The 25,943-nt window shown below is 42.2% G+C and overlaps 2 protein-coding genes across 14 annotated transcripts in view; one reads left to right on the top strand and one right to left on the bottom strand.

Moving 5' to 3' along the window:
• The first annotated feature begins 516 nt into the window (after window positions 1-516).
• On the top strand, window positions 517-22,579 carry aass (aminoadipate-semialdehyde synthase). 6 transcript variants are annotated; one of them, XM_055922388.1, is made up of 24 exons: window positions 517-639; window positions 1,744-1,974; window positions 2,312-2,488; window positions 3,031-3,115; window positions 3,462-3,529; window positions 3,610-3,756; window positions 3,918-3,996; window positions 4,149-4,276; window positions 4,691-4,839; window positions 5,093-5,215; window positions 5,698-5,809; window positions 6,302-6,361; window positions 6,771-6,838; window positions 9,139-9,260; window positions 9,460-9,589; window positions 9,715-9,825; window positions 10,138-10,246; window positions 10,537-10,677; window positions 10,799-10,966; window positions 11,105-11,200; window positions 11,290-11,405; window positions 14,815-14,903; window positions 15,189-15,365; window positions 15,530-22,579. In XM_055922388.1, the coding sequence occupies exons 2-24, from the start codon at window positions 1,756-1,758 to the stop codon at window positions 15,646-15,648; spliced, it is 2,793 nt and encodes a 930-aa protein (XP_055778363.1). In that variant the 5' UTR covers window positions 517-639; window positions 1,744-1,755; the 3' UTR covers window positions 15,649-22,579. The 6 variants fall into 6 exon arrangements, with proteins under 6 accessions (XP_055778363.1, XP_055778358.1, XP_055778361.1 ...); XM_055922383.1 differs by having other exon boundaries at window positions 1,741-1,974; XM_055922386.1 differs by lacking the exon at window positions 517-639 and adding an exon at window positions 777-867.
• A 175-nt stretch (window positions 22,580-22,754) lies between these two features.
• LOC129855080 (receptor-type tyrosine-protein phosphatase zeta-like) overlaps window positions 22,755-25,943 on the bottom strand; it is a 119,367-nt gene continuing 116,178 nt past the window's right edge. For all 8 annotated transcript variants that reach the window (XM_055922373.1, XM_055922374.1, XM_055922377.1 and 5 more), the window contains 2 exons: window positions 23,927-24,062; window positions 22,755-23,817 (listed from right to left, as the gene is read on the bottom strand). In XM_055922373.1, coding sequence (XP_055778348.1) covers window positions 23,674-23,817; window positions 23,927-24,062 — 280 coding nt within the window. In that variant the 3' untranslated portion in view covers window positions 22,755-23,673. The remainder of the gene's footprint in view (window positions 23,818-23,926; window positions 24,063-25,943) is intronic.

The raw sequence follows: 25,943 nt of genomic DNA, 5'->3' as shown, positions 1-25,943 counted from the left end.
GAGAGGCTGAGATCTAGTGAGGGAGAAGGGGATACAGGAAATTAGTTTAAAGAGTATTGTAATGACCTGGCTAGATCATAAATTAACAAATGTCCAGACAGAGGCTTGAGTTTATGAATTCCCGGTTTATTAACCCAACTCAATACAGGCTACTGTTTGGCCATTGCCTACACCAAATAAATCAAGATCACAATATAAAACAACAGTGACCATCTCTTGTTAATACCAAACGTAAGAGAGGGAACAATGGCTAAGCATGGTCTTAAACTTGCAGTGCTCCTCTCCCCAAATGAACAGCATAACTCATAACACACAGCTGTCTCTGTGGGTTGCTACAGTATATTGAGTAGAACGTCATTAGATATAGTCTCAAATATTTTGTTATCTTTTTTAAGAGCAACGGGGCTGGCAGCTAGGATTTAGTTTCCCCCTGTCCCTGGCCCACACTCCAGTACAGTAGGTGGCGGTAATGCACCGTAACATTGGATGCCAACCGCCGATAAACCCCACGAAGAAGAAGTTAAGTACAAGGACAAGAGGCCGATCCTTTGCGTTGCGATGGGATTGGTGGGAGCAACCTGGGGAAATTCAGCAGTTACCCCCTCCCCTCCCCTCGCATATCATCCATTACACTGACTGGTAAGGCATGGCCACTGTCATTATAACCTTATCTGATTTATATATCTACGAATTCCGCAGGTCACAGCCTACATCGCAATATTCACTGTGCTGTGTATCCCATCCACGCCATATTCCTGTCACCTCTGAACGACACTCTAGGCTACCTTTGTGCACCTAGAAAGACTTCCGCCACATTGCATATCGGACATCTGTTTGCGAAAGTAACTGTTAGCTAGTTATAGAAAGGTGGGTTAGATATACTTGTCATTTGTTTACACTTTCCTCGAGTATTCGAGGTGAGTAAATATGCTAATTGTAGTTTGTCTCACAATGTTTACTACAGTATCCAATACCTTTTACTTAGTTTAGCGAACTATCAGTCGAGTTCGACCCGATGCCATTAGTCTAAATGTGCTTATGGACATTTTGCCGATGAGAGTGCGGACCCGATAGGCCTGTTGACGATATAAATATATCGTTTTGATAAGGTTTTAGTGCTCATTACACATCCGAAAATCCATGTCTGTCATTTGAGTGTGTTTTGGCTCCCATCGTGCAATTGAAATTGTAATAGCTAACGTTATCTCTACATGTTGTCTGCCGGTAGTGTTGGCTTGCTAGATTATTGTTTTGTGTCCTTTAGGTTTCTCCTCTGGTGGGCTAGCCTACTGTAGGTTACTTATTCAAAAAGTGCAGTCTGCTAATTTCATATCCCTCAGGGGTGAGGTGGTTGTCTATAGGACTGTGTAATTGTCTAATCTATCAATCAAACCTTTTGAAAGATCATGTAATGTGGTTAAGGTGCCTTGCAGAAATCAGACGAATTATTTGATGGGTGACAGAGTATTCAATCAGCATTGCAAGTACAACCATCTTGTAGGAGTGTGTGTGTGTTGCTGTCGTTAAAATCTTCTAGCCTTTCCTAACTAAACCAGGCATTTCCGCTGGCTGTTGTGCAACCTGCCTCCTAGCAGACTAAACCAGACATTTTACATGGCCTCTGTTTGAAGCTCTCCTCTATTTGGATGCAGTGAATGTCATACTTTGTCTGATAATTTTGTGGCAGATAATTTATCACTGAATATTTGACTGGCTCGTCCCTCTCACTCTTGTCTAAAGCAGTGAGGTATAGCCATGTTGCGACTCCTAAGACACCAGGCTAGAGGGACGAGGAGCTGCCTCTGTGGCCAGAGGCGCTATGAGCATCACAAGAGCGTCATGGCCATCCGGCGTGAGGACATCAACGTGTGGGAGAGACGGGCGCCCCTGGCTCCTCGCCACGTTAAAGAGATCGTCCATGCTGGCCACAAGGTCCTCGTCCAGCCTTCCAACCGAAGAGCCATCCATGAGAATGTGAGTGATCACTGTTGTTGGGTTAAACATACACACATCCAATGGCTGGAGATCACTGCCGTTGAATAAACATGCACACAGTCAATGGCTGGAGATCAAAGGAGGCCTATGTTCAGCAAAAATAGGAGAAAAAACTGCACAATGTGATCTATAAATGAGGTATATGTGATGTGTCTCTGGTTACTATAGGAGGACCTCCCCAATGTCTAGTAAACAACATGTAACATATATTATTGTTAGAATGTAACAATTTGGTTAGGAGTTGGCAACTGGCATTGGAAAAGGTCTTCTGAACTAGCTAATAAATGATTTTACCTTTTTGTATGTTTCATTTCAGTATTATGAGAAAGCGGGGGCCATCATTTCCGAGGACATTTCCGAGGCCTCATTGATCATTGGCGTCAAGAGGCCTCCGGAGGAGAAACTTTATCCCAGAAAGACCTACGCCTTCTTCTCTCACACCATCAAAGCACAGGAAGCTAACATGGGTCTACTGGATGACCTGCTCAAAAAGGTAGGACCGTTGTTGCTCTATCGAAGTACGACCTTAAACTGAGAGTCAGACAGTCGTTCTGGGTCAATGGGTATTGTTCCCTAGCCTAAACAAAAAGCATGTTCACATTATGGTTTGGATGCACCTGCTGTGCCTCTTCCATTCATAGTAATGAGGGGGGAATATATGCAGTTACATATCGGGAGATTATTTTTGACGGTATAGCTTATGGTTTTGAAAATATTGCAATATCATTTTTGCGCTTGTTGTCTGTACCTGCACCAAAACATCCTTTTTTATAGCTTGTTCTCCATCTTCTTTTATAAATAGGGAGCCAATTTGTTTTCAGCACTTTTTTTATTTCCATGACTGATCAAAACTTGTGTCTCTTGTCCCTCTGCAGTAGACATATGGTGAGCAATATGTTTGGAACATCGAATCGCAATAAAATCACAGTATCGAAACACAATACATATCGTATCGGCACCTAAGTATGGTGATCGTATCGTGAGGTCCCTGGCAATTCCCAGCACTAGTTTATTCACATCCTCTGGTCTTTCTAGGAAGTGCGTCTCATCGACTATGAGAAGATGGTCGACGCCAATGGCTTCCGTATCGTGGCATTCGGACAGTGGGCTGGCGTTGCAGGTATACTTTTGTCCTGCAAACCAAGAATACAGGTGACAGTCAGTCACCCGATGTGTTTCTAATTCTACAGATAGTGTGAAACACCTCAATTTATTTGGCCTCATGCTTTTGCATTGTTTACACACCAAACCTGTTCTCAGAGATGATTCATTCTTGTACTGATCTAGGTAGATCTACATTTAGAATTGTCCTCAGGGCACCATTGTAAATAATAAAATATAAACACTAGCTGAATGTACACATTTTTCCAGTACGTATCCTTATTTTCAAATTCCCTTTTGTCCAACATCTATTATCAAAGCAGTGTTCCTACTTTGTTTCCCTTTTCCTATGTTCTTCCTCACAGGAATGATCAATATTTTGCATGGTTTGGGACTTCGTTTTCTGGCGTTGGGACACCACACTCCTTTTATGGTAAGGATTTGACCCAGTGGATTCCATGTAATTTCAATGCTTCCTCCACTGGACCTCTGACATCACTTCCTTTGTCACAGCACATCGGTATGGCCCACAACTACAGGAATGTCAGCCAGGCCATCCAGGCAGTGAGGGATTGTGGGTACGAGATCTCCATGGGCCTCATGCCCAAGTCCATCGGCCCAGTGACTTTTGTCTTCACCGGCACAGGCAACGTCTCCAAGGTAGGTAGACCTAGTGTAACCCAAGACAAACTATGACTAAACATCACCAAACACAACCTGTTCATACAAGTACATAAAGGTGTTAGGAAGGTCAGTGATAAGTGAATTCTACAACATGGAAATGCATACCTTCTCTTCAACTACTTTCTCCTATAATGTAGGGTGCACAAGATATCATCAATGAGCTTCCTGTAGAATACGTGGAGCCTCATGAGCTAAAAGACGTGTCTCAAACTGGAGGTACTACATCCCCATTTCTGATGGGGTGCATTTGCATATTCTATATTTAATGCATATAATATACATGAAAGGATATGTATTATCATATTAATGTATGTGTTCTGTTTAATGTTCACCGTGTGACATTGCTATCTCCGTCTCTCTGGTTTCAGACATGTCCCGAGTGTACGCCACCGTTCTGAGTCGTCACCACCACCTGATGAGGAAGAGTGATGGTGTTTATGACCCCCTGGAGTACGAGTATCACCCGGAACTGTACACATCACACTTCAGAACCAGCGTGAGTCTGCCTCTGCCTTTCCCTCTGTCGCAACCAGTTCAGTAAGTTCACCTGTTCCTGCTGCTCAGCCAGGAGCTGCGAGCCCTTTGACACAGCCAGACTGCTCTGTCCTCTGAAGTCTGAGCTGATTGGCTCACTAAGCACTCGTAGTGGAGGGGGGAGGGGGGTCATGTGGGGCCAGCATTTTCTCCTATTGCAAAACACAGGCTATAGTGGCTTACAGGGTGGTCAGTGGGTGATTTGTGGAAGACTAGTTGTCAGTGGTGGTAGAATTGGTTTAGGTTGCTGTGGTAGCAGCGGCGGCAACAGCCATAGCGGCTGCGGCCATAGTGGGAGCAGTGGCAGTGTGGGAGAAGTAGTGGAAACGATTGCATTGCCAATGAATCTGCCTGCTTTTTGTCCTCCCGGCCTCAGGTGGCGCCCTACACCACGTGCCTGATCAACGGCATCTACTGGGATCCCCAGACACCGCGGCTCCTCAGGCGGCTGGATGCCCAGAGACTCCTGACGCACGTCAAGCCCTCCGCCGCCGCTACGGAGGGATGGCCAGAACTACCACACAAGTAAGTTCCAGGTAATCACCTGAGCAATTGGATTTGCGATAAGGACTGGGACTATCGCAGTCAGAAGCCCGCTATAGGTGTTTGCGGTCAAAAGTCAATGCTTATCTTCAGTAATGTTTTCGTTCTACTGGAGCTCATCCAAAGAGTGTGGAGTGCAGTCACCGTGATCCGACTGGCCGATTTAACACTCTGCTATGGACTCTACCTATTTTCTTATCTTCCCTCATTACTTCCTGTCTTTCTTTTTCCTCAGGCTCCTGGCGATCTGTGACATATCTGCCGACATGGGCGGCTCTATTGAGTTCATGACTGAGTGCACCACTATCGATAAGCCCTTCTGTATGTATGACGCGGACCAGCACATAGACCACGACAGGTACAGACCAGGGTAGAACGACTGCCCCCTCTCATTGAAGCCATGGAAGTTAAAGGCCGACCGCGGTACATTTATAGTGAAGGGGAAAATGGCAATCTTCGTGTGAATATAATACTTTTTTTTTTAAAGACAATCGTGGTTGCTTCTAATACACCAGATGTATGTCCTTGAACATATATATAATGGCAGCTTGCAGTACCCCGGTCAGCCTTCAACTTGTTACTCAGTATGAGGGGGCAGCACTGAGCTAGCCTGCAACAGCCCTTCCTGGAGTAGCTCAAACTGCATGTTAGGTCTCCATGAAACGCCATCTTAACAGACTTCATTTGGCTTCAATGCACTATTGAGTCTTCACATAGGAATTAATGTCCTGTGATCGATGGCTTTGTCCATTCACATACAGTCATTGGTACAAACACCCATACTCCCACCAGGCCTTGCATATTATCTGCTCTTCTTTGATTGTGTCTTTGTCTTTCCAGCGTGGAGGGCACAGGTATCCTCATGTGCTCTATTGATAACCTTCCTGCCCAGCTTCCCATTGAAGCTACTGAGTATTTTGGAGACCGCCTCTTTCCCTACATTTGGGAGATGGTAAGACCAGCTCCTGGGGTAAGGTGCACTGCTCTGTTTGTTTGTTTGGGGAGAGGGTTGTCTAACTGTGGAATGCAGCCATACAAACAGACAACCACATCTCAGGTTAACTTTGTCCGTTCCAGCTTACCGCACTGTAGCTGCCACTGATTACTGTACTGTGCTTGTCACTAGTTACCACTGCCACAAAAATCAAAATGGACTGTATCGTAAAAATGTATGAAAACAAAAATGTGCTTTTTTGTTCTTAATTTAAGGTTAGGCATAAGGTTATCAGTGTGGTTTACGTTAGGGTTGGGTTTAGGTTTAAAATCAGATTTTAAGAAGAAATTGTAGAAATAGGCAGGGTTTAGCCATAATTCCGACTTTGTGACTGTGGTAACTAGTGACGACCCCACACTGTTGCTGCCACTGCTTGCCAGTGATGGCTGCTTATGGGGAATTCTGTTCTTTGCAGAATTAACAAGTACTTCCCGGTTCTGTCTTCCTCAGCTTCCCTCCGATGCCACCAGACCCCTTGAAGAAGAGGACTTCTCACCTCAAGTTAGGGACGTGAGTATCACACACACACACACACACATCCCTCTTACTCAATCATTTTTGCATCATGAACGAAAAGGCATATGGACTTGAAACCTTGATGCAGCTTTACATGAAACTAGTTATGTAATGATTTGTTACTGCTATGCGATAATAGCTAACCAAGATCTTGTTGTTGGCTGCATTGTGTGTTTTACGCTGAAGTATGTTGATTTCAGGAGAGAGTTTACAATCTGTATACATGTTTTTTTTTATTTGACTTTTGTACCACAGTTGTCATGTGACGTGCTGTAGTAGCGTAATAGACAGTGACTTGTTTTGTCAGACATTTATTTTTGTCAGTTATGTCATATTTGTACATTTGTATTCATTTTGAAAGACATTGGACGTTTTAGTTTTGTTCATCTTTCATCCATTGAAGGCTGTGATAACGTCAGAAGGAAAGCTTACCCCAAAGTTTGAATACATTGAAGATCTTCGTGAACGAAGGTAAGATTGCATGTCAAAATATCTCGTGGTTTCAGAATGGCTTTCTTGTTTAAATATCTTTTGTGTGTTTTCAGGATGATTTTAAGTGTGACTGTTATAACAAAATAGATTTTACTGTTGAAGCCCTTGAGATTTGAATGTGCTTTCTTTAATGTTAACAAATGCCGTTTAATTGTTTTTATCTATATAATAACTGATCTGAGAAGGCATTTTCTGCACAATTGTATGCTAGTTTGGTAAGCTTCATGTTGTTGGCTTCGTGTTTTCCAATAAATACATCTGAAATTGCTTTGGTAAATATGCCTGTCACATCATGGAGGTTATGATGCCAATCTAAGAAAGACATCTCTAAAGATTCCTTTACAGGTAAAACATTCAGTAGGTGTCATATTTGACATCCGCTACAAACTGTAGTCTACGACATAGCATTAGCATAGCATTCCTAGTGAGCAGCATAGTAGACACATTATAGTAATAGACTACATGTGCTTAATAGTTGCTTATTTGTAGCTTTTCCCCTCCCTCATTGTCAAGCTCAGGCTTCAGGGTATAATGTCCTCCACCCAGCAGGGGAGGCTCTATCTTGCCCCAGACTCAGGGCATTTCGCTACAGGTCATCAGGTGCCGTCTGCCAGAGTTTCCACTAACCCTCACCTTGTTGTTCCGTCCTTGCACAGTGTGCTCACGGTGTGCTGATGTGTGCCAGTCTACCCCCGCCCTAACACCTTGCATGGCTAACATGCCATCGCCGCTGCCGCCACTTCTACTGAGACGCAGGAGTTTTCTCTCACTGAGGGGCTCTTTCGTGGGTAGACAAGTCTTTTCTCATTCTAAAACACCACCACCCTCTGTCCCATCGCGCAGTGTCCTGTCCCTTCATTTTGGCATGCAAACAAGAAAATCATCCCTTTTCCGTTCATTGTTCCCTCTGTTGCGAAATTTGAAAATCTTCCACCATCAATCATAATAACTTCAATGTTTTTAACCAAAATATTTGTTTACTAATCAAATATAAACTTGCATGCAAAAAGAGGACTTTTATCTCCCTTGTTCTTTTCACATAGACTTTGCTTTCTTAAACATTGTAGCTCTTTTCTTCAGAAGCTTTCTTAGACTACTGCATTCATGTATTGTGCCTTTTTCAAGGTTTTCTTAACGAGTAGCTAGAGAAAGATGGTTTGCTCTGGTCTGATAATTTGTTCATGGTTTATCTTCACACTGACTTACTTTAACCTTCATCTGTCTGACCCTGACTGAACCATGACCCAGATGAGCACTTTGTGTTCAAAATGATCACTCAAAGGCCACCACGTTCAAGCCTCTTCAAGCATGGTCAACCTGGAGAGGGAGCAAGAGAGAGTACAACTAGAAATGGTGGCAACCCCTTCTTTATAACGATGATGCTAAGAGCAAGGCTTCTGTTTCATACCATTTTGAGTGGTTTTTGGTTGATGAGTTGACCTTAGTTTCACCTCTAGACAAGCCATGTCTCAGGATCTTAAGTCTTCAAATCCCTCTGGGTATTGCTCTTAAGATATGTAAACATGAGGCAAATAGGCTTCTGAGGGGAATCCCCCGTCTATTTTTTAATTAGAGGCCACCCCCTACATTGTCAGTGGATGGCTTGCCGGACCTCATGCCGGCTCTACGTACTCTTGTGCACATGTACAGTGTCACGTCCAATTAGGCTGAGGCTGCTGATTGGATCCTGCCAACACCCTGGGGATTCTGTGGGGGAGGGTGTATTGGGGGATTCTGCAGGTCACTGTATGATAGAGGCTGCCATGATGACCTTTGGACTGTATGGTGGCCAGTATTGGAATCATCCTGTTTTATTTAAAATTTCATGTCTGTTTGAATCACATTTTGTTGAGTATTTGCTGATCACCCTGTTTTTAAAAAATGTGAATACATTTAATTGATTGAATCCCATTTTAGTTTTGATTTAATATACTTCACCACAGTGCATCAGCTTGGGGTTTACAAAAAATCTTAGTCTTTCATTTTTAGTGTGTGATTTGCCTGGTGATGTGGGTGGGGGAATTCCCTCCTGTAATATTTTGTCACCCCCCCATTGGTTGTTAAGTAGTAATTTCTTACGAGGATGTAATTAAGACTGTGGACGATTTTATATTAAATTAATTTTATTGCCCACCCACATCCCCATCTCTGCTTGGTAAGCAAATCACTGGTTATAACTCTGAGCAAGATTGCTTCAGCTAATCATTATGTGTGTGTGAGAAAGAAACTCTGCCTGTGACGACTTTATTCTGTGCTCACGCTGTATAACTTTCCCTCAGTGAGCAAGCCAAGATCATGAAGAGGAGTGGAATGAAGCGAGTGCTACTACTGGGTTCAGGTTACGTGTCGGGCCCTGTCATTGAGTACCTCACCCGGGACCCAGGGACTCAAATCACTGTTGGTAAGCCTCTGAAAAGGAAATGTTGTACTATTCCCACTATATTCACAAATACCCAGCTGATGATGAATTCATTATTTAAATGTTTAACTGGATGCAGTCTATTGTGTGTACATCTCCAATTACTTAATGAAATGTAAGGGATGCCTCAGGGCCCAAGCCCTGGCCCATTTTTTTGTTTTCATGTCTTCTTGTGTTTTAGCATCAGTGTTGTTGACCCAGGCAGAGGAGCTGGCAGGGAAATACCCCAACACGATCCCTGTCATGCTGGATGTCACCAGTCAGGAGGGCCATCTGGAGTCCCTGGTCAAAGACCATGACTTAGTCATTAGGTACACACACACACACACACACACACACACACACACACACACACACACACACACACACACACACACACACACACACACACCTGAGGTGAGTGTGTCATTGTCACATGTGCTGTTTATGCCCTCAGTATGCTGCCGTACGGGTATCATCCTGTGATCGCCAAACACTGCATCAACAAGAAGGTAAACATGGTGACAGCCAGCTACCTGAGTCCAGCCATGAAGGACCTTCAACAGAGGTAGGAGAGAAGTGCATGGGGAAGAGATTCCACTAGGTTTTAAAGTACGAGCGAGAGGGGTGGGCTTAGGGGAAAACATATCTATGTAGAAGTGGAGATTTAATGGTAAAATGTGTTTTATGTTGTCTAAATGCTAACCTTGGGCTATTTGATACACAGTTGACTTAATGTAAACTACAGGCAGGCAGGCACCAAGACACTTGACCTAATTACTTGGCATGGCATTAGCCCGGATAAGCTAGTAGTCAAGTGTATTGGCTCCATGTGGGTTCTGGTGTGGCTGAATGGGGTTTTCTGTGTGTTTCCTTCCAGTGCTGAGGAAGCTGGCATCACTATAGTGAATGAGATGGGCCTGGACCCTGGCATCGACCACATGCTGGCTATGGAGTGCATCGACCAAGCCAAGGCGGACGGCTGCACTGTAAGTGAAACGTGTGAGGAAGATTGTGACAATCTATACGTTTGAGTGATTTGTGATTTTGAGAGGAAGTGTTTGGGTGATTGTGGGGCTGTACATAATGATTGATTGAGCATATGTCAAAGAGATGACTGGCATCTTGTCAGTTTCCTTGGCAGCATTATTAATTGCGGGCCCAACAGATTGAAACGGTGTGTCTTTGATTTGTAATTTTTTTAATGTAAATATGACCGTGTGGACAACATTAGGTAGATGTCTATGTGTAAATGGCTTTAAAATGTGTGTCTCCTTAGATTGAGTCATACAGTTCATTCTGTGGTGGACTCCCTGCACCAGAATGCTCAGACAATCCTCTGCGCTACAAATTCAGCTGGAGTCCATATGGAGTCCTCCTCAATACCATCAGCCCTGCCATCTTCCTCAAGGACAACGAGGTACAGTGACCATCTCGCATCAGCATATCCTCCCCAAAAACTTAACCTGAACCATAAGGGCAGGTGATGCAAAGCTGACCTTAGATCAGTGTTCCGGGGTAACTTCATCCTCTGTTCCCAGGTGGTGAGCATCCCAGCGGGCGGCACTCTGATGGAATCCACGGCTCCCATGGACTTCCTGCCCGGCTTCAACCTGGAGGGCTTCCCCAACCGCGACAGCACCAAATACTCAGAACAGTACGGCATCGAGTCAGCACACACACTCATCAGAGGAACACTCCGCTTCAAGGTAGGTACTGCCACTGACCTCTACAACAATGTGGTGCTAATTGGTTGGAGCATGGTGCTGCTAACAACATTGGGGTCACTACTATTCTTTCCTCCTGTCTGATTCAGTGGTCAGTAAATTATGTGTCTTGTCCACCAGGGTTTCTCTGAGGCCATGAGTGGCTTTGTGAAGCTGGGTCTGATCAACACTGACCCCTGCCCCATGCTGAAGCACACCTCCGCTCCCGTCTCCTGGGTAAGAATCCTGCTTATAACAACTTTATTACGAGCTCATGCCTCTTGGGCGGTTCTTTACCCATATTCTGTCTTTTCCCTATACAACAGAAAGAGCTGCTGTGTAACCAGATTGGCCTGCCCCCCTCTACCTCTGAGAAGGCCTTTGAGGGAGCTGTTTACGACCGCATCGGCCAAGACCCCTTCAAAATGGAGACACTCAAATGGTGAGGCCCTTGTCCTAACCATAGCCATACACTGTATATGCATGAAATCCACATTGTCACACATCCCCTACCCCCCCTAGATGTACTACACATCCCCTAGGTACTACACAGCCCCTAACCCACCCCCCAGGTGTACTACACATCCCCTAGGTGTACTACACATCCCCTAGGTACTACACAGCCCCCCCCCCCCCCCCCCCCCCCCCTAGGTGTACTACACATCCCCTAGGTACTACACAGCTCCTACCCCACCCCCCAGGTGTACTACACATCCCCTAGGTACTACACAGCCCCTACCCTTCTAGGTGTACTACACATCCCCTAGGTACTACACAGCCCCCCCACCCCCCCTAGATACTTTTGGTCATGTAGTGTAAGTATGTGAACATGTCATTCCAAAATCATGGTCATTAATATGGAGTTGGTCCCCCCTTTGCTGCTATAACAGCCTCCACTCTTCTGGGAAGACTTTCCACTAGATGTTGGAGCATTGCTGCAGGGACTTGCTTCCATTCAGCCACAAGAGCATAGTGAGGTCGGGCACTGATGTCGGGCGTTTAAGCCTGGCGTTCCAATTTATCCCAAAGGTGTTCGATGGGGTTGAGGTCAGCCCTCTGTACAGGCCAGTAAAGATCTTACAAACCATTTCTTTATGGACCTCGCTTTGTGCACGGGACATTGTCATGCTGAAACAGGAAAGGGCCTTCCCAAACTATTACCACAAAGTTGGAAGCACAGAATTGTCTAGAATGTCAGTGTATGCTGTAGCATTAAGATTTCCCTTCAATTGGAACTAAAGGTCCAAACCATGAAATACAGCCCCAGACCATTAGTCCTCCTCCACCAAACTTTACAGTTGGCACTATGCATTGGGGCAGGTAGCGTTCTCTTAGCATCCACCAAACCCAGATTCGTCGGTCGGACTGCCAGATGGAGAAGTCTGATTCATCACTCCAGAGAACACGTTTCCACTGTTCCAGAGTCCAATGGCGTTGAGCTTTACACCACTCCAGCCAATGCCTGGCAATACGCATGGTGATCTTAGGCTTGTGTGCGGCTGCTCGGCCATGGAAATTCATTTCATGAAGCTCTCGACGAACAGTTCTTGTGCTGACGTTGCTTCCAGAGGCAATTTGGAACTCGGTAATGAGTGTTGCAGACGATTTTTACAAGCTATGTGCTTCAGCACTCGCCGATCCCGTTCTGTGAGCTTGTGTGGTCTACCACTTCGCGGCTGAGCCATTGTTGCTCCTAGATGTTTCCACTTCACAGTAATAGCGCTTACAGCTGAACAGGGCAGCTCTAGCAGGGCAGAAATTTGACGAACTGACTTGTTGGAAAGGTGGCATTCTATGATGGTGCCACGTTGAAAGTCACTGAGCTCTTCAGTAAGGCCATTCTACTGCCAATGTTTGTCTATGGCGATGGCATGGCAGTATGCTCGATTTTTATACACCTGTCAGCAACGAGTGTGGCTGAAATAGCTGAATCCACTCATTTGAAGGGGTGTCCACATACTTTTGTATATACAGTGTATCACCCCCCCCCCCCCCCCCAGATACTACACATCCCTTACCCCCCTAGATACTTACAGTTGAAGTCGAAGTTTACATACACCTTAACCAAATACATTTAAAGTCAGTTTTTCACAATTCTTGACACTTGATTCTAGTAAAAATTCCCTGTGTTAGGTCAGTTAGGATCACCACTTTATTTTAAGAATGTGAAATGTCAGAGTAATAGTAGAGAAGGATTTCTTTCTGCTTTTATTTCTTTCATCACATTCCCAGTGGGTCAGAAGTTTACATACACTCAATTAGTATTTGGTAGCATTGACTTTAAATTGTTTAACTTTCGGGTAGCCTTCCACCAGCTTCTCAGAATATGTTGGTTGAATTTTGAGCCGTTCCTCCTGACAGAGCTGGTGTAACTGAGTCAGGTTTGTAGGCCTCCTTGCTCACACATGCTTTTTCAGCTCTGCCAACACATTTTCTATACGATTGAGGTCAGGGCTTTGTGATGGCCACTCCAATACCTTGACTTTGTTGTCCTTAAGCCATTTTCCCACAACTTTGGAAGTATGCTTGGGGTCATTGTCCATTTGGAAGACCCATTTGTGACCAAGCTTTAACTTCCTGACTCTCTTGAGATGTTGCGTCAATATATCCACATAATTTTCCTGCCTCATGATGCCATCTATTTTGTGAAGTGCACCAGTCCCTCCTGTAGCAAAGCACCCCCACAACATGATGCTGCCCCCCCTGTGCTTCACGGTTAGGATGGTGTTCTTCGGCTTGCAAGCCTCCCCATTTTTCCTCCAAACATAATGATGGTCATTAGGGCCAAACAGTTCAATTTTTGTTTCATCAGACCAGAGGACATTTCTCCAAAAAGTACTATCTTTGTCCCCATGTGCAGTTGCAAACCGTAGTCTGGCTTTTTATGGTGGTTTTGGAGCAGTGGCTTCTTCCTTGCTGAGCGGCCTTTCAGGTTATGTCGATATAGAACTCATTTTACTGTGGATATAGATACTTTTGTACCTGTTTCCTCCAGCATATTCACAAGGTCCTTTGCTGTTGTTCTGGGATTGATTTGCACTTTTCGCACCAAAGTACGTTCATCTCTAGGAGACAGAACGCATCTCCTTCCTGAGCGGTATGACGGCTGCGTGGTCCCATGATGTTTATACTTGCATACTATTGTTTGTACAGATGAACGTGGTACCTTCAGGTGTTTGGAAATTGCTCCCAAGGATGAACCAGACTTGTGGAGCTATACAATTTTTTTTTTCTTGAGGTCTTGGCTGATTTCTTTTGATTTTCCCATGATGTCAAGCAGAGAGGTACTGAGTTTGAAGGTAGGCCTTGAAATACATCCACGGGTACACCTCCAATTGACTCAAATTATGTCAATTGGCTTTAGAAGCTTCTGATAAGCTATGACATTTTCTGGAATTTTCCAAGCTGTTTAGGCAGTCAACTTAGTGTATGTAAACTTCTGACCCACTGGAATTGTGATAAAGTGAAATAATCTGTCAATTGTTGGAAAAATGACTTGTGTCATGCACAAAGTAGATGTCCTACCCGACTTGCCAAAACTATAGTTTGTTAACAAGAAATGTGTGGAGTGGTTGAAACGAGTTTTAATGTCTCCAACCTAAGTGTATGTAAACTTCTGACTTCAACTGTATCAGCCCCTACTCCCCTAGATACTTATCAGCCCCTAGTCCCCTAGATACTATACATCCCTTACCCCCCTAGATACTTATCAGCCCCTAGTCCCCTAGATACTTCATGTAGATATAGGATTCGATAAGCATATTGGTATAGCCTTATTGCCTGATAGGTTAGTTGCATGGACTTTGTACTCATATCTTTGCTATATAGTTCTTAATTGTGTGTGTGTTCAGGTTTGGGATGCTGAGTAAGGAGGCTGTTCCCCATGCAGAGACTGTGCTTGCGTCACTGGCTAAGCACTTGGAGGCCAGGCTCTCCTTTGGTAAGAGAAGAAATTCTTCTTCCTCCAATTTTGATATTTTTTTTTTCTGCAGTTGGTCTCTTGACCAATCACATCAGCTCTGAGAAATATCTGATGTGATTGGTCAAAAGACCAATTAGTGTAAAAAATATTAGAATTGGGCTGTCTGTGTAAACACAGCCATAGTAATTATTTCTCTCTACTTTCTATTCCTCTTTATACAGAAAATGTCAGTAAAGATTTTATTTTAAGTATAATCCTCTTTCTCCTTCTCGGTCTCTCTGTGTCCTATATCCTCTCCTTCAGATAAAGGCGAGCGGGACATGATTATCATGAGGAATGACGTGGGCCTGCGCCACTCCACAGGGGAGCTGGAGACCAAGCACATCAGCCTGGTGGTCTACGGAGACCCCAACGGCTACTCTGCCATGGCCAAGACCGTGGGCTACCCTGCAGCCATCGCTGCTCGCATGGTGCTGGACGGTCAGTAGTGTAGCCTTGAGTTCTTATTGCATGTGTTATGCCTGAGTTGTGGATTAGGCTTTACTGAGTATGAACACTTATTCCACCACCAGAGAACCTGTCATTTTGCTAAAGATGAATGTACAACCCTGACATGTAAGTTTGAACTGTCTTTCAATCTGCAGGAGAAATCCGTACGAAGGGACTGGTGGTGCCAATGACTAAGGACATCTATGGACCGGCACTGAAGAGACTGCAGGAGGAGGGCCTCAACTTCACCTCGAAAAGCACCATCCAAGAGTAGTAACTCATGAGTCATCGGCAGTGTCCCAATAGTGTTAGATATCCTTTCCTGGCATTCTCCTCCATCTGCACTGATCCAAAAAAAAGACCCCACATTTTTTATTCTTCATTTCAATTCTTTCAGAACAGTGCAGATAAAAGGAAGGAAGCTATTTTAGTCGTAACGCGACACCATGTGATACACAGACAGGAAATACAGCCAATCCATGGCTTGGTACCAGGCCACAGAGAAACGGGATGCATCTCAATAGTCTCACGTTACTTTCTCCGTTTGTCCTCCTGTCCTTCATCTGTGCTGATCTGAGAAGGCAGGGTGGGGGAAGGCAATATGGTAGAAATCCTCAGGAGGACAGGATATGAGGGGAAGCAGGTTTTGGCTATTGAGATGCACCCTGACTTCTGGATGCTTTTGAAACAAGCAGTCTACTTTGTGTCAACATGTCAAATAGAACTATTACGTTGTATGTGAACAGTTTCCAAGCACTTTGCTTCTTTTAATTAAGGCTGTATAATTCTTTACCTGGAGAACCACAACTCCCTGAGTGTCGTTATTACATGACATAACGATCCTATAATCTGCACAGACCTTCTAAGCTAAAGCGTCTCATCTTTCCTTGACCATAACGTATGCTTGTCCTGATGTTGATCAGCTACTGCACAGTTCTGCTGATCTTTACATATTGATTTGGTTATCTGCTCATTGTTGATAACACTCAGACAATCAAGATTCTAGAAATATCAGGAGTGAACGTGTACAGTGCCTGCCCAAAAAAACACCAGTGAATAAGTTGCGAGTGAACAGCACTAATATAATACCGTAGCCTGGACAGCTTGATCATAAGAACAAGTAGTTGTAGTAACTCACCAAGAGCCTCTGAACATTTTTTTAAAAACTATATGTTTTACTCAGTGACCTGCATCACCGGTCAACCATAGCTCATACTGAAACCCCCCAAAAACCTACCATGTCTCATTTTCGGGCAATAGTTTTAAATCAATCTACTGTATTTGTGTAGAATTCATTCTAAATACTGTGCAGATACATTTAAGAACAAAAAATATTTATGTTGAATCCTAGTTAAAGATCCCAAACACTATTTTTTGAGTAAAATATCCAAGTGTATTTATTTTCTGGATTGGATATAAATGGTCTCCAGTGCTGCAACATATTGTTTCTGCGTAATTACATGGTTGAAATGTAAGATTGAGATGTCGATTTGTTATCAATGCCTATTTAAGCAAATAGATTAGAATGGTCAATATAATCTGTCATTCTATTGATACAGATATACAAGTATATAGTCAGTGGCCAGTTTAATAGGTACACCTATCTTTAAAAAAAAACAATGTTTTTTAATCAGGGTGGCCAGTTGAGAACAAGTTCTCATTTACAACTGTGACCTGCCCAAGATAAAGCAAAGCAGTGTGACAAAAACAGTTACACAAGTACAGTCAATAACACAATATAATAAGACATAAAAAAAATCTATGTACAGTGTGTGCAAATGTAGAAGAGTAGGGAGGTAAGGCAATAAATAGGCCATAGAGGGGAAATAAATACAATATAGTACCGGGTCAGACCCAATTTTGCCTCCAGAACAGGCAGAATTTTTCAGGGGAATGGATTCTACAAGGTGTGGTGGTCAGATACTCAATTGGTAGCAAGGGACCTAACGTGTGCCAGGAAAACATTCCCCACACCAGTACACTGCCACCAGCCTCTACTGTTGACACCAGGCAGGATGGGTCCATGGACCAAATCCTGACTCTGCCATCAGCGTGACGCAACAGGAATTGGGATTCGTCGGACCCGGCAATGTTTTTCCACTCCTCAATTGACCAATGTTGGTGATGGTCGTCTGCAGCAATACCAATCCGTGACAAGGACTGACTAGTTGTGCATTCCGAGATGCCGTGCTGCACACCACTGTTATTTGCTAGTTTGTATAGCTTGCTTGTTGCTTGCACGATCTTTGCCATTCTCCTTCGACCTCTCATCAACGAGCTGTTTTTGCCTACAGGACTGCCGCTGACTGGATGTTTTTTTGTTTGTCGTACCATTCTCTGTAAACCCTAGACACTGCTGCATGAAAAACCCAGGAGGCCGGCCGTTTCTAAGATACTGGAACTGGCGCGCGGCACCGGCGACCATACCATGCTCAAAGTTGCTTAGGTCACTTGTTTTGCTCATTCTAACATTCAATCGAACAGTAACTGACTGCCTCAACAGGGTGGTGTACCTAAAACTGTCCACTGAGTTTCTATTTGTGTATATATATATCTGCTCAGAGATTATAATATGGCAGAATATATTGGGGTCTTCTTGTAAAATTAAACCCTTTGCAGTTGTCCCGCCTTTTGTGTATTTCATAGAAAAATAAAAGGACCAGTGAGTTGTGTGGAAGTCGTGTGGCTTTGATGAAATGGATTGAATGGTGCCATTCATTCTCACGTACCTACAGAACACGGAAGGTTGTGACTGCATTCAATATTTCATCTAAACCATTTTAATCTTGAATAAGGGCTTCATTTTCAGCTCATGTCTGTATTATTGTGGAGCAGCTTTTAACGTCTATTCATTTCAAAGGTTTAACGGGTCAATCGTCATTTACTAACACTTTACATGGTTGTGGGAAAATGTTTAATAAAGAACACAAATACTTAATGTAAATCCAATTTTCATTAGGATAAATTGCTTTCCTTAACATAAGCGTTAGGTCAGGTTTCTAAAGAGTTTTCTTTGACTTGACATGCGGCACCAATTACTAATAAGGATTGCCTTTTGATATTGATAAATATGCATCTATTATGTTTCAATGTTTCAATATTACGGAGTCAACTCATAGCCTCTGAATAAACAATCAGCTTTTCCTTCCATTCAATGTGGGCCCGCCCATGAAAACTAGGCCACCAAGCTAGGGATAATTGGGCATGCAATTATTAAAAGTCAAAAATGCAAATTAAGGTATGGATACAGCTGCTGGTCAAGACGGTGTCTGGACACTTGACCTATTTTCCCCTGAAAGGCGCATTTCTTTTGGAGTCTTAGACGGGATTAGAACACGAAAATCAATTGGAATAACCAATTCTCCACAGGGATTATTCCATAACTCCATAGAGTCGCATCTCTGTCGACGGGAATCTATAATCCAATGTCTAAAATGAATCCGTTTCTTCAAGCCACCCGTTTGTCTTCTTCGAGCACATATTGTTTAACGGCTTATCAGGGGCCTGCCGAAAGGTCATTCTATCATAGCAAATGGCGGAACAACATTAAAGTTGATTTAACTAGATGGCGTGGTCATCTCTGCTTGCTGTAACCAACAAGGTAATACAGACCCACCACAAAGCCCCCTCATAATATTTGGGGGAAGGTTTCAAGAAAGGTTTAGACAATCAACACCATGTGACAGTTATTGTATTTTTAAAACACTTTCTTTTATGACTTGCACAACAACTAGGCAGACAGTTAATGCTGTCAAAAACTCGAACAATAAGAACTATCTGGTTGAAACGCCAGTTTACATTTTTGTATTTTAATTTTTTTCTCCTTATGAAGTGTCAAGGAAAGCTGCATTCACTCATAACGAGTCCAACATTTCATATTTTCTCATTACTATACTTTTTTTCTATATTGTAATGTATTTTTTATTGAGAGATTACATATTTCAATTATTGTTGACAGATCATACCTTTTTTTTTATTGTTAAGGTTTAGCCTAGCTGCCTTACTATGAAAACATGTGTTATTTCAAACAACTGCTTACTAATCTGATGTGATGGGGTCAAATGGACTGTGTTAGGACGCAATAATAACTTCCGACTTGAGTTGATCACGCGTAAATAGAATGTAATTCTCTGTACATGCATGTTTCTCTCAGCCCGTATTCTGACCTTGAATTTAAGCACGGGAATAGGATGATATTCACCCGCTATTCATTTGGGGTGGAGATCAAAGAAAGGAAGGTGTGGCGGAGCAGCCCGGTCTCAGACTAGACATAACATAGTAAACAAATCCGGGACACGCAAATTAGTATGATATGTTACGTTTGGTATGGTTACATAAGACAGATGGTTACATTAAGTCAAAAACAAATGTAGGCTGGTTAGTCTGGGTGGACATATAACGCAAACGTCTAGTAACCTAAAGGTTGCGAGTACGAATCTCATCATGGACAACTTTTCAACTACTTAGCATGGTAGCTAACCCTTCCCCTCACCTTAACCCTAACCACTAGTCTAGCTAAAGTTAGCGAGCTAGCTAACGTTAACACCTAGCTAGAATCCATAACATATGGTATATTTTTGCAAATTCACAGATACTATGAATTGGAATTCGTAACAAATCATACGCAATGGGTGATGGACAGCCACAGATTAATACATACCATACGAAATGTAAATGGAGTGTCTCGTATTTAGATACAGAATAATAAGAATTGCTCTGAGACCAGGTTGGGTGGAGGTGTGTCTACAGATATGCTGTATTCTGACCTTGACAAAGACCTAGATTCAATCAGATCAAGTGTTAACCGGCAATAGCAGACATCCGCATAGTGGACGTTTTGGAGGTGGAACTGCATTGAAGTCCAAATCGGTGAGCAGCTGCTCTTGCGATCATTGTCTCGAAGCCACATCCGCCCCACTCATGTTTGAAGTTCAGAATGAGAAAGTGTAGGCTATATAGAAATAATTATGCTCAAATTGAAAAATCAAAAATAAAGATGATTTCTAATCATGCTAAATGAGGTGTAGATTACATATCACATTCCAGTGTTCGAACTTGTAAACAAGGATGTTAAAGCGACTCTGTGCAGCCAATGGCAATGTCCGCTTCAGGTATAAGGCAGAGAGTCACGTCTGGATTTGACAGCTCTAACATAGTTCCACCAAAACAACTTATGCTGATCTCAGCTAAAAAGGATCTAAATGAATAGAGCCCTTAATTCTCTCTTAATTCCATCATGTTTATGCGTGAGGAAACCATGAATAAGGTCGCGCGAACCTGCCGGTTCCAAGTGGAAAAAGCATCCTACTTTATTTTTTCTGATAGAAATAACGTCATTCTCCATGCACTGTAATTTATACATGGATAAGAGCTATTTATAAGACCTAGGTAAATGAGTAATCCAAAGGGAGAAGGGGATTGTAAATACAAATAGCAATTGTTTTAGATGATTCCCTTATAAAGGGAGACGAATGTTAAACCAATCATGGAAGCAAATTGAAAATCACATCAACATGACATGTATTGGGGCCCCTTTTCCACAGTGAAGTAGGCTATAAAAAACAGTGCCGTTATTCAGAATTCTAATTGTATGCCCTCAATCTGTGTGAATGAAATTGGACCATCCAAGCTATAGGCTTCTGTAGGGCCGAACCTGCCAAGTGGATGTATGCGCTTTAGAATGTTTTAATTATTAATTTACAAGATCAGAGCATTTTTTTATCTAACAGTTGGTGCTAAAATGAAGACGATTATGTATATATTTAGATGGCTTTCTTTCATAACGACACTACATTATTTTCCATTAATTTCTATTGGTCACAAAATGATCTGATACACAACCAAAACGAATAGAAAATGCATCCAACAAGTTTGTAAATGCTTTGCCACATTCTTTGCAGTATTACTTTAGTGCCTTGTTGCAAATAGGATGCATGTTTTGGAATATTTTTATTCTGTACAGGCTTCCTTCTTTTCACTCTGTCAATTGCGTTAGAATTGTTGAGTAACTACAATGTTATTGATCCATCCTCAGTTTTCTCCTATCACAGTGTCGGGTTCACCTAGGGGTCATTAAAAGGGTTGTACCAAAATGTTTGATGTATTAGAATAATTGATCATTCTTATGTAGTATTAATAGAATGGGAGGTGTTATAAGACCCCTCCCTCCTTACATTTATAGGGTCCTAGACTACAGATTAACAATATATATTCATTGTAGAGGTTTAGTATTCCACAATAGTTTTTTAGTTCTCTCTCTCTCTCTTTCTTATAAAATGGCCCCTCTGAGAATGTGTGACTGTGAAGAAGGAGCTCTGCAGGGGAGTGGAGGAGATAAGACTAGTCAAACATTCCACAATAAATCAGCTTTGGGGAGTGGACGTTTACTGCTAAGTTTTAGATAACACTAAAAGCCATTGTTTATATAGGGTTTTGGTCTCAGGAGTAAAAAGGTAATGACGTAGGTAGTGACATCACCAGGATAGACTGAGGGTGTAACAAAACAACTGGAGACTTTTTGTTTGATGCAGAACTTACTCAGAAACATGCGTGCTATGTTCCTGATTGTCAACTTCTGTCTGCAATTGCATTAATAAAGGTTTTTGAATGATTTAATTAAAGATATTGTCATAATGCTAATTTCACCAATGAACCAATGATTGACAAGGATGTAAGGAAGGAAAACGTCCCTGGTCTTTGTGGTTGAATCTGTGTTTTAAATTCACTCCTCGACTTAGGGACGTTACAGATAACTGTATGTGTGTGGTACAGAGATGAGGTAGTCATTCAAAAATCATGTTAAACACTATTACTGCACACATAGTGAGTCCATGCAACTTGTGAGTTGTTAAGCAAATGTTTACTCCTGAACTTATTTAGGCACGCCATAACAAAGGGGTTGAATACTTATTGACTCAAGACATTTCAGCTTTTCATTTTTGATTCATTTGTAAACATTTCTAACAAAATGATTCCACTTTGACATTATGGGGTATTGTGTGTAGGCCAGTGAGAAAAAACATCTAAATGTAATCCATTTTAAATTCAGACTGTAACAAAATGTGGAAAATGTCAAGGGGTGTGAATACTTTCTGAAGGCACTGTATCCCTGACAAACGCCATGCAGTCGAAAACGTGCCAGAGTAATTTAAAAAAAATCGTTGTTCCATTGAACATGCCCTACAAATAAAGGCATTTTAATTATATGAAGAGTGCCTTGGTCCTCCTTTCTTTTTGATGACCAATTTACCCCTTTTACCAAAGAGCACCTTCTATTTACAAAGACTTACTATTGTGTATTCTAGCAGCGCTCCCCTTTTTTTCTACAAACTCTTCATTGTAGTTTAAAAAAAATTACAGAGCACTACAAAAACTCATTCCTTGAATTTTCTTTCACGTGTTTAAAACTGTCTAATCCTCCAGCAATGTTTAATGTACAGCTAAAAAGTGTCATTACCCCATGCTTCATGTTTAGTATGTTACAAAATACAGAACACTAATATTAAAACATAAAAAATGCTTTGACTAAGTTATTTTTAGAATGCAGCCATACATAGAAAATTGACAAATTGTAGTAAAATATAAAAATCTAGAAGTATAAATAGAAATTTGGTCCATTGACTTGGTTGCTATAATACTATTTACATATTAGATGTATTATTTCATACCATTATGCATTTGACTTCAAAAGCTCACTGTTGCTACAAACAAAATAGCATATTCATTGTTAGACGGAATAATGAGTTGCTCAATGCATTGACTCAACAAAAAAATAGGCTAACAAAACATGTTTAACGTAAAAAGTAGCATGTTCCCTTTTTTTTGCTTACTGAAAATAAATATGAAAGTTTAGGGAAACAGAGTAGAGCAAATATCTCAAGACAGCAGTATCAACAAAACATCAGAAAAGTTGACTACAATTGTATGAGAGGCATTACAAGTAGGCTACAAGATGATTATACAAAGGCACACATTACAAGGTCATAGGGTATCATGTCCAGCGGTCTGGAAAATGCATTCAAAGACGGAGAACATAAGAGAGGGTAAACAGGCAAAGCTGCAGTTTTTAAAAACAGAAAACTGTGAGATAGGCGAGAATCCATACTGACAAGTTAGGGGCCCTGTTGCCATAGGGCGGCAGGTAGCCTAGCTGTTAAGAGCGTTGGGCCAGTAACCAAAAGGTCTCTGGTTCGAATCCCCGAGCCGACAAGGTGACAAAATCTGTTGCTGTGCCCTTGAGCAAGGCACTTAACCCTAATTGCTCCTATAAGCGTCTGCTAAGTGACTAAAATGTAAATGGTTACACCAGGGACTCAAGGCTCTCTGCCGTGCTGGCGGTGCCCCCTGGGACTGTTCCGTTGTTGTCTGAGGACTGGTGCATCCTCTCGTCCTCCTGTGTGCCCACCAGACTCAGCATGGCTTTGTATAGGAACTGATACTGCTCCTGAATGAGAAATGGAATAGAGAAACTGTGCTGTTGAAGGGAGAATGCTTTGACACAAAATGGTCACTGTGCATCAAGCAGGTACAGTCGGTGCTTCAGATTGACTTACAACATCAGTGAAGGTCCTTGGCCTCATGAGGTTGAACATCTTAGCCACCTGGTACACGTCCACAGTGCTCTCCGCCTCTAGTTGGCGCACCAGAGTAGACAGGGCACAGAAGGTTCCCGCAGTAACACCGCCAACCCTGCAAAATCAGACCCACGCCTTGAAGTGGTGGTAAAACTTAACAGCACTTGTAATCTTCTTAGGGTGTCCAATTAAAAACTATTTTCAAAAATAATATGTTAATTGTGTAGATACTCCTCAAAAGATCATGTCTCTATCATAATCCATTCAAAAGTTATTGGCGTTTCTACCCTTATAGGCTAATGCGACTAAATCAATGGAGGACAGAGAAAGAAAGTGGTAAAAAAAAGGAAAATTGCATCGCGTCAGCTAGGCTGGATTCTGTGCAAGAATTAAGGCTACTGGCTACCTGACAGGCTCACTTTCCCGTTGCATTTGTAATCTTCTCGAATCCGCATAAAACATAAAACAATATAGAGGTAAGATAGATATCGATTTTGAGACATGTATTTTCATATTTTAGTAATAGCTTTTCCTATTCATTCAGAATCCCTGTTATTGTTCAAAGATTTCTCACAAAAAAGCATATCTATGAAATATTGAGCATGTGCCAAGCTTTTTATTTTCAAAGCCTTTTACATTTAATTCAGCTTGTGTCATGCTAATTTAGCTTTTTGCGACCCGCGGAAACATCTTTGAAGACAAGGACCACAAAATGTAAAATCCTCAAGTCGTTACGAGAAACCTGCTCTACTATGTCAACAGATATGTCAAATGATAGGTCCAAAAGGCTTCTTAGCAGCTTCTACCCCCAAGCCATAAGACTCCTGAACAGCTACTTGGATACCTGGACTATGTGCATTGAACCCCCCCCCCCCCCCCACCACCCCCATTTTTACACTGCTGCTACTGTATGTTTATTATCTATGCATAGTCACTTTACCTCTACCTACATGTACATATTACCTCGACTATCCTGTGCCGCCCCCCCCCCCCCAATAGCATCGATACTGTTATTTTATTGTAAAAAAAAATAAAAAATAATTATGAACACTTTTTTAAATTGCATTGTTGGTTTAGGGCTTGTAAGTAAGCATTTCACTGTACGGTCTACACTGGTTGTATTTGACGCATGTGACAAATACAATTTGATTTGAAAAGAGGTCAGTGCTTATTATCCAACATATTAGGTTATGAAATTCAAATTCTTGGATATAATGTTAATGATATGTTAGAGAAAGACCCCACTGAATGATTCAGAACATGAATAATCATATTTGCCTTGGTAAAATGTATTTTGTAACAATAGGAAATTAACATTAATCTCCAAAGTGTGTCGTCACCCATTATGGGCAGAGTGGGTGAAGCCCTACCTTGTATATCTTAAGGGCTCCCGAGTGGCACAGTGGCCTAAGGCACTAGTGCTAGAGGAAATCCGAAATTCACTACAGACCCTGGTTCGATTCCAGGCTGCATCACAACTGGACATGATTGGGAGTCCCATAGGGCGGCGCACAATTGGCCCAGCGTCATCCGGGTTAGGGTTTGGCCGGGATAGGCCGTCATTGTAAATAAGAATTTGTTCTTAACTGACTTGCCTAGTTAAATAAAGGTTAAAGAAATAAAAATAAATAAACTTGTCATATTAGCCAAGGGCTACGCCAAACTAGAGTATAGAGCACTAATCCTGTATGGCTTTAGTGAACTTTTACAGTGTTGTCTGTGGTTAAAGCAGAGAATTAAGCGCCCTTAGAAGAGCACCCTTTAACAGGCAGCTCAACCCGGTGGTTCATCTCATTTTGACCACCATTTTTTTTTTAATGAAACCCTATTAAATTTGTTTGGCATATTTTATCATCTCACCCAATGTAAAATTATTATGTGGTTTTCATGATCAGATTCCCATATATTTTTAAACACGCATTCAAAGATGGAAGTGAACGTGAGCAAAACCAAACCTCATTTACCACAATTGTTTTGTACAAATTGTGTATGAAAT

The sequence above is a fragment of the Salvelinus fontinalis genome, chromosome 5 (genome assembly GCF_029448725.1).
Source record: "Salvelinus fontinalis isolate EN_2023a chromosome 5, ASM2944872v1, whole genome shotgun sequence".
NCBI classification, from domain to species: Eukaryota; Metazoa; Chordata; class Actinopteri; order Salmoniformes; family Salmonidae; genus Salvelinus; species Salvelinus fontinalis.
The sequence above is the reverse complement of the archived record's forward strand: the minus strand, read 5'-3'. Positions and strand labels throughout refer to the sequence as shown.

Coding starts and splice junctions, on each gene's coding strand:
- aass (XM_055922388.1), top strand. CDS start 1,756: ATGTTGCGACTCCTAAGACACCAGGCTAGAGGGACGAGGAGCTGCCTC. Junction 4,840..5,092: donor TGGCCAGAACTACCACACAA/GTAAGTTCCAGG, acceptor CTTTTTCCTCAG/GCTCCTGGCGATCTGTGACA. Junction 10,678..10,798: donor TCTTCCTCAAGGACAACGAG/GTACAGTGACCA, acceptor CTCTGTTCCCAG/GTGGTGAGCATCCCAGCGGG.